Source organism: Gossypium arboreum, chromosome 11 (genome assembly GCF_025698485.1).
Source record: "Gossypium arboreum isolate Shixiya-1 chromosome 11, ASM2569848v2, whole genome shotgun sequence".
NCBI classification, from domain to species: domain Eukaryota; kingdom Viridiplantae; phylum Streptophyta; class Magnoliopsida; order Malvales; family Malvaceae; genus Gossypium; species Gossypium arboreum.
This window is the reverse complement of record NC_069080.1, coordinates 6,115,670-6,127,988: the sequence shown is the minus strand read 5'-3', so window position 1 is coordinate 6,127,988 and position 12,319 is coordinate 6,115,670. Positions and strand designations below refer to the sequence as shown.

The 12,319-nt window shown below is 31.7% G+C and overlaps 2 protein-coding genes across 5 annotated transcripts; both read left to right on the top strand.

Annotated features, from left to right (window-relative positions):
• The first annotated feature begins 2,806 nt into the window (after window positions 1-2,806).
• Window positions 2,807-7,484, top strand: LOC108473890 (putative serine/threonine-protein kinase). Of its 4 annotated transcripts, none has more exons than XM_053021818.1 (8): window positions 2,807-3,631; window positions 4,624-4,774; window positions 4,873-5,078; window positions 5,567-5,693; window positions 5,866-5,937; window positions 6,158-6,344; window positions 6,422-6,554; window positions 6,921-7,484. In XM_053021818.1, exons 2-8 carry the CDS (start codon window positions 4,624-4,626, stop codon window positions 7,182-7,184), a joined length of 1,140 nt encoding a protein of 379 aa, XP_052877778.1. In that variant the 5' UTR covers window positions 2,807-3,631; the 3' UTR covers window positions 7,185-7,484. The 4 variants fall into 4 exon arrangements, with proteins under 4 accessions (XP_052877778.1, XP_017631185.1, XP_017631184.1 ...); XM_017775696.2 differs by having other exon boundaries at window positions 2,807-4,043; window positions 4,575-4,774; XM_017775695.2 differs by having other exon boundaries at window positions 2,807-4,043; window positions 4,560-4,774.
• Window positions 7,485-8,536: 1,052 nt separating this feature from the next.
• LOC108470859 (uncharacterized) lies at window positions 8,537-11,520 on the top strand. Its single transcript, XM_017772355.2, has 6 exons — window positions 8,537-8,909; window positions 9,003-9,083; window positions 9,305-9,425; window positions 9,778-10,080; window positions 10,584-10,649; window positions 10,813-11,520. The coding sequence occupies exons 1-6, from the start codon at window positions 8,719-8,721 to the stop codon at window positions 10,900-10,902; spliced, it is 852 nt and encodes a 283-aa protein (XP_017627844.1). The 5' UTR covers window positions 8,537-8,718; the 3' UTR covers window positions 10,903-11,520.
• The last annotated feature ends 799 nt before the right edge of the window (window positions 11,521-12,319 follow it).

Below are 12,319 nucleotides of genomic sequence, written 5' to 3'. Positions count from 1 at the left end.
GGTAGATCTCTATAATAATAACTTAATAAGCAGATTTGGGTTTCAAATCATAATCTTGATATTACATTTGATTGATGGAATCTTTGATCTTAACTGCTAATATTACCTTTCAAAATAAAATTATATTATTTTAATTCCTCGTAATTTTATATATTTTCAAATAATGTTAAGACTAATTTCATTAATCTTACATTTTCGAATAAAAATAAAATTTAAGTATAGCTGAAAACAAAATTACTCAATTTTCTTAACGGTGGTCAAATTTTAAATTTATAACTATTATATTTATTTTAAATATTTATTTATTATTATATTAATGAATTATAATTATGGTGGGATATGAACAACATTTCATCAATTATTAGAATTATGATTTATAAATTTATTTTAACATCATATATTTCCTTATATATATAAATTGTAATATAAATAAGAATTATTATAAGTTATCATAATTTCATGGAATTTGAAACTAAAAATATTTAAAAAATTAAATTTGTTTAAAATAATCATATATGTTTTTCTTTCCGAGATAATGTCTAAAATTACTTATAGCCTCACTCTAAACCATAAATAAGAGGATAATACACTTTAATACACTTAAACCCACATCCTCCTGCATTGGTAACAATGCCTATACCAATCAAATTAAGACTCAATCGACAATAAACAATTGAATCTTACATTACAACAAAATAAATCAAATAAGTTAATGAAACATACTATAAACTCCTCCTTAAAATATTACATTCCTGTTATCCTATCATGAAATATTCATTCAACTAATCGTTTCTAAAATTATTTTAAAATAAAAATTATATTAGCGTAATTCTCTTGTTTTAGGTTGTAAGACTCAAATTCAACTGGTAAAATATTTAAAAATTATTAATAAGTAATAAATATTATTATAATTTTTATATTTACATATACAATTTTATTTATATAAAAATAATTAAAAATAATTAAAAACACTATTTAAAATAATTATGAATTTAAAGAAATTTATTGACTTCTTCACTTAAAACTCATTCAATAAATAGTTTTTTTACAAATATATTTTTGCAGCTTAGGTTCCCATTGCTTTTGCTTTTTTAAAGCCTTTTCTTTTTTTGGGGTTTTTTTTTATTTGTTGATTTAACTTCACTCAATTCTTTGACAATGATGGGAAAATAATCAATTATTAGACCTAATCATGGCCAGAATAATTGTTTAAATTCGGAGATTTATTCGAAGAGTTAGCGGGTTTGAGTAAAAATATAGACTCAAAAAATGAGTTTGGACAAAAAATAAAGCCCATTTAGAGAACGGGCTAAGCCTCAGGAAATACTTTTTTGGCCTAGGTCCAATCAAACTCGAATTCGACAAAAAAAATCTATTGTTGTTTGTTGTTGTTTTGCTACTATTTCACTATTATATTGTTACTATTTTATTGTTATTATATAATTATTTTATTATTAAATTTGTTACTATTTTAGAGTATTTGTTTATTATGTTGTAACTATGTTAGTATTATTTAAGTACAAATATTTTTTATATGTATTTCCAACATGTTTAGGAAATATTTATTTTAATTTTTAGCCTATTTGATATATTATATTTTTAAAATTATTTTTATATAAAAATTAATACGAACAAGCAGACTAAGCTTAAATTTAATATTTTTATCGAGATTGAACATATAAAATAGACCTGATTTTTTACACTAATCCAGCTACACCCATGATGAGCTTTAGTTAGAATTATATATCTCAACATATGGTTTGAAGAACAATGGCTTCCATAATTTATCAAATGGCAGTCATCAAGGATGATATTTGTTTTATAAAACTTAAATACCACCTCTTATTCAAACATTTATTATAATAATTTGACGATTTTCCTTTTATAATTTCATTTTTTGTCAAATTGAAATCAAAATTAAGCTTATTCATAAATAAAACTATTTGATCGAGTAGGATTTTGCATAATGTATTTTTAATTCAAATCAAATTTGTACTAAATAATAAAATATTTTATTATCATATAAACAATAAAATAGAGTAAAAGTATCATGAAAATTATTATATTAAGAGTTAAGTTGTATTTTATCGCTTTCATCGAAAATGAGTAAACTAGTGTAGCTAATCGAAAAATGATTAAAGAGCTAACAGATCAATTACATTAAAAATTATCTATTTTATTGTTAAAAACCGTGTAGCTAATAGAATAACCAAACAATTACTTGTGATGTACTACATGTACCTCATTTTAACAATAGAAATAGATGAAACTTTTAAATAGAAGGACCAATTTATTTTTTAATCTAATGTACATAGATTAATTTATTTATTTTAATGGAATGATAAAATACAATTTAACTTTTAATATAAAAAATTTTATGGTATTTTTACCATAAAATGGGTCGGCTAATCTAATTTGGACGCAGGTGAAGAGCTTAAATTTCAAAACAAAATAGATAAATATTGTGAAAATTTTAAAATAAATTTATTTTGTAAAATAATAAAAATTAATATCATCCTTTATTCAACATGTAATAACACTTAAAAAAAAAATTCCCAACCGAATGAATTGAATATGGCAATAATTGTGTAGTGGATCCAATAATAGTTAGGATTCTTCAATTCAACAACAAACATATTTGGACGCATCTTAAGAAAATATTAAATCGAAAAAAGAACACAAAAATCAAACCCATCCATCTTCAATCATTCATGTAAGACGACCAGAATCCAAAGTGTTATTCATCTTTATCATCTTCCATTCCATGTGAGAATTTTAGAATAAAGTATAAACAAACGGCACAAAAAGGATATAGCTTCGCTGTACATGGTAGCTGTGCCGTTTTTTCTGCTGTTATAATCTCACCTCATCAGTTCATCATAAAATAAAACATGAAAAAAAAAAGCAATTTTTTTTATATACAAAATCAATGAGTAGAAGCAATATCAAAACATAGCTGGTTGGTGGGGATAGCAAACCCCACTGCTTTCAATCCCTCTCTCTTTCACTTGTTCTTCTTCCTCTTCTTCTTCTTCTTTTTTATTTTTATTTAATTTGTTTTTGTTTCATCATTACATACATGTTAGTATCTTTAATCTTTGTACTATTTTCTCCATAATTTTAGTAATTTGTTTGTTCTTTTATTAAAAAAAAAATCGTGAATTTTGTGGTGGTTCTGTTCCAGCGAAGATGCTCTGTACAGTACACACCAAATAAACCCCCCACCCTTTCCTTTCAACTTGCAGTAGGAGACAACCATTTTATCTTCCTTTACAGCCCACAAATACAAAGGAAAAAAGAAAAAAAACCCAAAAAGGAATTTCACAATTTCAAATCAAAACAAATCAAGAAACAATTACTACCCAAAAAAAGGAAGAATTGGGTTCCCTTTTTCTTTTTATTTTATTTCTTGTTTATATCAAATTTTCTACTCTGCTTGTTCTTCATTATCTTTATAAAAAGCCTTTTAGCTTCCCAAGCTTCTCGAATAATTCCAATCAAATGAATAAAAACAGTAGTTTTTTTCTTTTACTTTGCTTGCTGTACATATAGTATTAAGTATTAAACCCTGAGGGAAAGCGTTGTCGGCGCAGGGTCACTTTCTGTCGGCATTGTCTGTATCCAACGAGGGGTATTCGTTTCTAAGTTATTCATTCAATTTTTAAATTCAGAACTGAATTTGCATTCCAAAGCTGTCTGTGTGTTGTGTTTTTTTTTTCTTTCTCATTTGTTTTCGACGATTTGGACCTTCCACCTCGTTTATTAAAAAAAAAAAACCAACTACAACTATTCCACCAACTTCATCAACTATTGCTCACCTCGATTCCTCATCACTGCTGTCTCTTTTTGTCTGCCCTCCCCATCCCTTTTTTTTTTTCACCTTGATTTCACCCATTCGCACTTTATCTTATTCTGGATATCTCTCGGTTTCTTCCCCCAAATCGAGTTTCTTGTTTCTCGCTTCTTTCGATGTGGGAATGCGGGTGATTCTGCTCCTAAAGAGATCAATTTGATTTCTCATTGCCAAATGAATGGGAATACAGGTTTGAAGTTTCCGACTTTTCTTCTTCCCTTTCATTTTCCGTCAATGTCTCATTATCTTTTTTTTCTGTGATTTGACTTCATAAGTAGTACCATTTTTTTGACGACCAATTGGGTTGTGTATCTGTGATTTATATGTCCACTTAAATTCGAATCTCGTCAACTCTATGAAGGAGGGATACAAAATGCTCTGGGTGCTCAAATTAAATTCCATTTTTGTTTCTGATTTGCAGCATTATTTGGATAATTACGATTGTTGAGTGTTTCCGTACAATGGGTATTCAGTAGTATAGAATTTGAAACGTTCTAAGCTGAGTTGCTTCTTTGAGATTTTTTAACTTTTAACCAATGCAAAACATCTTTCTTTTATAACTAGCAACTTGGTTGCCTTATCCACATAATCTATATTCTATAATTGGATCATATGTATTACATTTCATTATATTCACACTGGCTTTTGTTGTCTGAAATTTGAATGCATATGTTGGTTCTGGATAAAGATTTATCCGGTTGTCTAGTCTTCTTTATTTCAGGTTAAATGTATAATAATTTCAATCATAGCTGAAGTAGTTCCAATACCAGATGTCAAGGAATCTTGCAGCAATATTAGGAGGTGCTGCAGGAGCCGTGGCATTGGTGGGGATAGTTGGCTTGCTTATATGGTTCTGCCTATTTCACAAACGGGGTGTTTCAAGAACATCCGAGACCGGATCTTCGGATCCCTCCGTTCAAGGTAGTAACATTTATGTCATGCTTGTTTCTAGAGTCCCTTAAAAGCCACAAGCACGGTGTACTAGATAACTTATTTGCGTTTTTTCCGCTGACTTTTAGGAAGACATATTGGGGTCCAGTTGTCACTGCGGGAAGCTAGACGGTTTGAGTTGAGGGAGTTGTCTTTGGCGACCAAAAATTTCAGTGATAGAAACTTGATCGGGGAAGGGAAATTTGGTGAGGTGTATAAAGGTTTGCTTCAAGATGGAATGTTGGTTGCTATCAAAAAGCGAGCTGGAGCTCCTAGTCAGGAATTTATTGATGAGGTAAAAGCCACTTGCCTTGCCTTTATTGCCTTGATCATGGTAATGGGAATCATAACTAACATCCATGGCCGATCGAGGATTGCTTTTAGGTAGAGATTTTTCATAAGGTTCAAAAAATTCTAAAAAATTACTTGCTAATTTGAGTCCCTCATAATATTTATTTAGGGTTTCTAGCATCTGTCAAATATAGCAAAGAATATCATACAACCCACACTTAGGTCTAAACCTGGCAGGGTTTCATCCTAGTAATTAGTTGCCAACATTTTTGGTTAATCTTTTTCTTAGTGAGCTCAATTTGATGACTCCATCTTGGGTTGTTTGCAAGCTTGTCATGTTCTTTCTTCAGCTTTTGGTATGATTTATTTAAGATGTAAAATCTTTATTTGCCTTTAAATTTTGGTCCAATATCGTTCCCTATCCATGCTTCTTTAGTACAGACTCATTCACGGTTTGTCCTTTGATCTAATGGTACTCAACTTTACTCCTAGGCATGCTATCTTTCATCTATTCAGCATCGGAATCTTGTCACTCTTTTGGGCTACTGCCAGGAAAATAATCAACAATTTCTTGTGTACGAATATATACCCAATGGAAGCGTTTCCATTCACTTGTACGGTAACTCTCTATCCAGTCACAATTTTTGCATTTATGAACAAACTTCTCTGTCCTACATATATGTATATGTCATGTTGGGAGAGTTCATCTAGGCAATTGGATGAGGATTTAATAGTGAAAGTGAAATAGTATTTAGTTCTATATTGAACTTTTTTCTGGTTCATTTCCGCAGGAGTTGGTCAAGTCTCAGCTCAGAAGATAGAATTCAAGCATAGACTTTCAATAGCTCTAGGTGCAGCTAAAGGTGATCCTCTGCAAAATCAGTGAGCATTTGTGGCTTTCCTGGTATCAGTTTTTCTTTTCTTTAGATAAACTAATCCAAATAGGAATAAGGGTCCCACAAAATTGTTTCGTAAGCTTCTGCAACACTTCGAAATTCAGATGTTCATCTTCTATGGTTGTAATTTTCGAAAATTTACTGCCTGATTTACGTTGCCTAGATTTGTTATTTGTCCCTTTTGCAGGCTTGGCTCATCTCCACTCTTTAAGTCCTCGATTGGTACATAAAGATTTCAAAACGGCAAATGTTCTTGTAGATGAGAATTTTATAGCAAAGGTTGCGGATGCAGGACTGCGTAATTTTCTGGGAAGAATTGATGTTGCTGGACCTTCTTCTCAAGTGACAGCAGATGAGATATTTCTTGCTCCCGAGTACTCTCTCTTCACTTTGTGACTGTTCTGATGGTGTATCGTTCATAATTCTTAAATGTATGCATTGACTAATGCAGGGTGAGGGAGTTTAGACGTTTTTCCGAAAAAAGTGATGTGTATAGTTTCGGAGTATTCCTTTTGGAGTTAGTAAGTGGGCGAGAAGCATCAGAATTACCATCTTCAAACTCCACAGAGAACCTTGTCGAGTGGGTATGACATTGGCTTCATTTGTGCACCTTATTTATACGCTTTCGAAATACTTGCTTAGGGAGATGAGATGACAGCTATTAGTATCTTTCTATGCATGAAAGGAAAACTTGTAAGCTTTCATTTCTTTGTGCATGTGTTTGACTTCCAGGGCTTCGCAAATGCCATGGATTGGAGATGTTATGAGTTGCTGGTTCTATACAAACTTAATCGTGCATTTCTAAATATCGTAGTTACTAACCACGTGATTTAACTTACGAGTTTGCGATTTCTCCATGAGAAAGCATTTGAGCCTTGGCAATGAAATTCAGACATTAGTGTGAGTTGTAGTTAAATAACATAACTTTTCGGCTTTTGCTTTTCTGGAAGGTGCAAAATAGCCACGATTACAGCAACATTTCCAGCATCATTGATCCGAGGTTGGGCAGTAGCTTCACAGCTGAAGGCATGGAGGAATTCATAAGGTTAACCGTCCGATGTTTGGAACCATCGAGTGAGAGGAGACCGACCATGAGCTATGTTGTAGCGGAACTTGATCGGATACTCGATAAAGAGATGAGCTTGACGACGGTGATGGGGGAAGGAAGCCCAACTGTGACCCTTGGAAGCCAGCTTTTTAGAGCAACAAAATAGAAAAAGGAAAAAAAAGAAAACCTGTAAGCCTGCAGCATCCAAATACCGGGAGTGACATGCGTGTGATATTGGTGAAGTACAAATTTTACTTTGAGATTCAGCTGTTTGTTAAGTGTATAAAAAACAGCTGTAATAAATTTTTTTCTCTTTGTTTTCATTTTTATGTTCATTATTATTATTATTATTATTATAAGATAAAAAAGTGATGAGAAATCTTTGTTGTAAACCAAATATTTGTTGTTAATAGCAAAAATGGGTTGGTGTGATTTTTACATTAATCATACTATACATTGTTAATAATCGTGAACTTTGGATTCTGATTCATCCTTTTTTATGTACTACGAACTATGATACAGAGAGTGTCATGCTTTATTTATTGATCATTTTGGTTAATTGGGTCTTCTTACGTAAAGTTTGTATGAACACGTATATTTTTCCCATTCAATACATGAGAATAAAAGTTAAAAACATTTTCGTCATTATTCAAAAATTAATATTATCTACATCAAAATCGAATAGATTTTTATTATATTTGTTCTTTTTGACATAAAAAGTTCAGAACTACTCATATTTTTCTCCTCAGGATAATGCCTTTCAACTCAACTTAGTTAAATTTATCTTCTCCTGGATTGATAATAATGTACATGTCAATTGAGATAAGATTTAGTAAAATAAAGAGATGACACTTATTAAAAAAAAAAATTGAAAGATTTTGTTGAAATTGTTTGTTTGAAAATTTCCTAAAAAGCTAATCATAGGTTCTTCTCTCTATCAGAATAATAAGACCATTATACTTATTACTAAACTTGTTGAAGAGATAAATATAACAAAGGTATATTTTTTTGATAAGAAGTTAAATCGATCATCAGAAGAAAAATTAGGCCAAAAACTAGGATACATTATGAGAAAATAAAACTTCCATCGAAGAGAAACAAATGAAAGGCTTTTATAAAAATTCTCGTAGAATCGAGAATAAAATTTTCACATGTAAATGCCAAATCATGAATTAATAACTACATCAAATCTCCAAAAAGAATCTCAATTGTTTCGAATTTTATATTTTGAAATGAGAATATTAGAGTGCCCATAAATAATATCAAACCTTATTCTATGGTATTTCCATTATATTCATATTTCTTATTCTTAAGCAAGTTATCAAGAAGGTTTAGTTGAACAATTTAAAAATAAAATTGAAAACTCTATGCGGGAAAAAAAAATACAAACAATAATAATTTTTAGGCAAACAATAATATTATAAAACACGCATAAACACATTTATATTACGGAAAATATAAACAGAAAATAACAAATTTTAATTTTCATTATTAATTAAATTCATTAAACATAAAAATATATATATATTCAAAACACAGGCAAGCGAGGGTTAATTCAATTACGCTAAACACACTCATTATTGTAAAAGCAAAAACCCTTTCAGAACCCTGGCGGCTTTAATATGAAATCTTAACTTCCGGCCGATCGCTGTGGGTTACTCAAGTTCTCAGTTTTTCTTTAACACGAGGGAAGAGTAAATATGAGATTCAAGAAGCAGAAGCGTCACCGGAAGACAGTGAGATTTTTCTGCGTGTGCTTCGGTTTCAGGCAGCCATTCAAGGTTCTTTGTGATGGAACTTTCGTGCACCACCTTCTTCACAATGACTTAACACCCGCTGACAAGGCTCTCTCCAATTGTCTTTCTGCCCCTGTCAAGCTTTTCACCACCAGGTTCAAACCCCCACCCTTTTGTTGGCCGAGTATCTAAAGATAATTGCTTTTATATGAAAACCTAACCCTTTTTTTGTTGTGTGGGGTTTTCAGCTGTGTTCTCGCAGAGCTGAAGAAACTCGGTGTCGCTCAGTCTGCATCTTTCCAAGCAGCTCGTAAACTCGCAATTGCTAGGTAAACCCCTTTTTTTTTCTCTCTTTTGAACCTGGTAGGCGCTAAGTTACTGGTACTATCAGTTTTGCTTCTGAATTGTGATGGCCTGGCTTCTCTGTTTAATTTTTTTTTTCTTTTTTGACAATTGTTTGTGGAAAGTTAACCGTATGCATAATTTTCCTAGTTTGGCCTTGTTTCTATGAATTAAATTTGTTTGAACAGTAATTGAACCTCATATTCAGATGTGATCATGAGAAGGTGGTCAGTGCTGATGCTTGCATTGCGGAGGTCATTGGAGAAAATAATTCTGAGCACTTTTTTGTTGCTACCCAGGATGCTGATCTCCGAAAGAAACTTCAGAAGGTAACTTTCTATCCCTTTTTCAGCTTTTAAATTCTTAGCATTGCTATTCTATGTTGGACTTGGGTCCGGGTGTTAGATGTATTTATTTTTCTTCTTAGTTTTTATATGCCTTTGGGGGGGTCCTTAAAAGTGTTGTATCATCGCACTTTGGATGCGTTGGACACGGCTACATCACGAAAATAAGGAATCGGAGCAAAAGTTGCTTTTTGCTCTATTCTTTTTCCTTCAAGGAGACATCATTTTTTGCATTCAACTTGAACATTCATACTGTTATGCAGTCTCGCTTTTGGAGTTTGTAATATTATTTTCCTATGAACTTGTATTCTGATTTTGTGTTCTTCTCTTCCCTTAGGTACCTAATGTTCCTTTAATATTTGGCCTACGAAATGCCCTTTTCCTTGAGCAACCATCTAAGTTTCAGCGTGATTTTGTCAAATCTTCTGAAGAAAAACGCCTTCATTTGACTGAGAAGGAATATAAGGCATTAGAGAAGAGGACTACTAGTGTTTCAGCAAATGCGGATGAAGAAGATTCAGGTGATGAAGAAGGTTTGGGTCATCACAATCCAGGGTTGCAGCCACATAATACCAGGAATTATTCAGGGAAGGAAAGAGATGTAAAGGATAGAGTTCGATTTAAAAGAAAGAAAGCTAAGGTACTTTTCCATATCCATCTTCTGAGTTGTACCAATTTGGTCATGTTTATGTGATGTACGTCACTAACCTAATCATTGCAGGAGTTTCTATGGTTTGTGCATTTTTTATATGAGAATGCAAGTTTCCTGAACTGCTTTTGCAAATGTTACTGAGGATTCATGAAATTAGAACATGTTAGTTGGAAATACGAAAATGTCAATGGACATGCATTATGCAAACTTGACATCTACTGCCATCGCCGATGTCATCCGACTAACATTACATGCCATTAGTTTGAAAAGCTAAAATCATGCAATAATTAGAATCATTTGAGGGATGTAGGTCGCGTGGAGATTGTGCTATCACGTCTTGAAACTGAATTCTAGAATTTAACATTAACTGGTTTGCAGACTAAAATGCATAACTACTGCAATATCATTCCCGTATTACTGTTTTCTTTAACTTATAAGGTGCCATCATAAAGCTCATGGGATTGACCTTTTTTTCTTCTCAACTTTTATAGGCTCCGAATCCACTTTCAGTTAAGAAGAAAAAAAGCCATGAAAACCCGAATCGAGCATCTGGGAAGGTAAGCTTGTTTTAGTCTCTTTTTCAAATGTATTTACCTTTGTCTTAGGGATTGAGTCAAATAATCCAGCCTCCTGCAGCATTAGTAATCTATTAAGTTGAGCATTGGAATGAAAGCTAAATTGTGCTTTCATGCACTATTTGATATCGAAGTCTCTTTGCAGGAAGTTAAGGGTGATGATGGCAATGGTGAAAACAAGAGGAAAAGGAAACGGTCTCGCAGAGGTAAAACTGTTGCTGGGGCAGATGTGTAGTGCATTAAGGTACGAGAGACAAAAAAAAAACTTTATTGTAACTATGATGGTACCCATTCCCCCCAAAAAAAATATATATATATATGATGGTACCCTAACTGCAACGCAATCAATTGAAGAGATGCTACTGTGGTTTTATGAGGTTTTCACTCTCCAAAAAGACTTGATAACATTTTAGATACTCTCTAGGGGGAGTTGAGTTGAGCTGAGCTAAGAGGGATCAATTTTGTGTGTACTGTCTTATCTCTTTTTTCATGGTGTGTTCGGAGAATGTAAGCATGCCGATTCATCATTTATTTTTTTCACTTTTGCTACTTTGCATTAAATTTTGTGATGGTTTTAGATAGGAGCCATGAATCCTTAGGGGCTACATACTCCAATTATTGTTGGGATACAAGTGTTCATACCGTATTCAACATATGAGGTGTCTTTGTGGACAAACCCCTTAGGTTTAATGTTGGTAGGGATTGTGACATTTGGTGTGAGAGTTTAGGTACTAACGATTTACCATGTGGACTTTTGTTGTAGTGAGGAGGATGCCTATAAGAGGTCATGAATCTTACATTATGAGAGTAGATTTTGAAATATTAAGTGTTTCACATCATTTTCAATTTAGGAGATGTTGACTAATTGAAATTTTAAAAATCTTAACTATTAGTCTAATTATTTTTTATTTTTATTTTTTTGCAATTCATTAACCAAACCAAATTAAATTTGACTTATTTGGTTAGTTAATCAAGTTAACTGAAATTTATAACTGAAATTTATATATGTTTTTTTTCCCTTTTGATTAAACAAGTTTAAAGCATAAGAAAAAATACAATGTCAATGTTAATGCTCTTTTTCTTTAATTTTAAATAACATAACGGCAACATTAAATTAATAACATAACATGTAAAGTAACGGTAGGTTTTAAACTTTTGTTAATTGTTTTATTTAAATTTTATTTTTCATAATATTTTTTTGAACTATTGATCAATTTGGTCATATATTGGGCTTATATATAATATAATATGTTGGGCTTATAAATATATAAATATATATTATTAATTTTAGTTAAGCGATTAATTCAAGTAATTAGTCAGAAACAAATTTTCACAATTTTTAATCGATTGATGAATCGATGAATTAATTAATTTGTAATTGAAATATGGTAAATGCAGTTGTCCCTTCCTCATTGTTTTTATCACTCCAATCACATTAATTCAATCATTGTGTCGATGGAAATTAAATTAAGGATGGGATATCATCACATGTTTTGAGAGTAGAGTACCAACTTCCTTTGAAAGGACAAGCTTTAGATTTTATTTAGATGGATGTAGTAATGAGTGTGGCATATTATTTGGTAGTCTAATAAATAATATATACCCTTGCAGACATTAAGAAATCATATATACAAGCGATTTAAAGTTGGAAC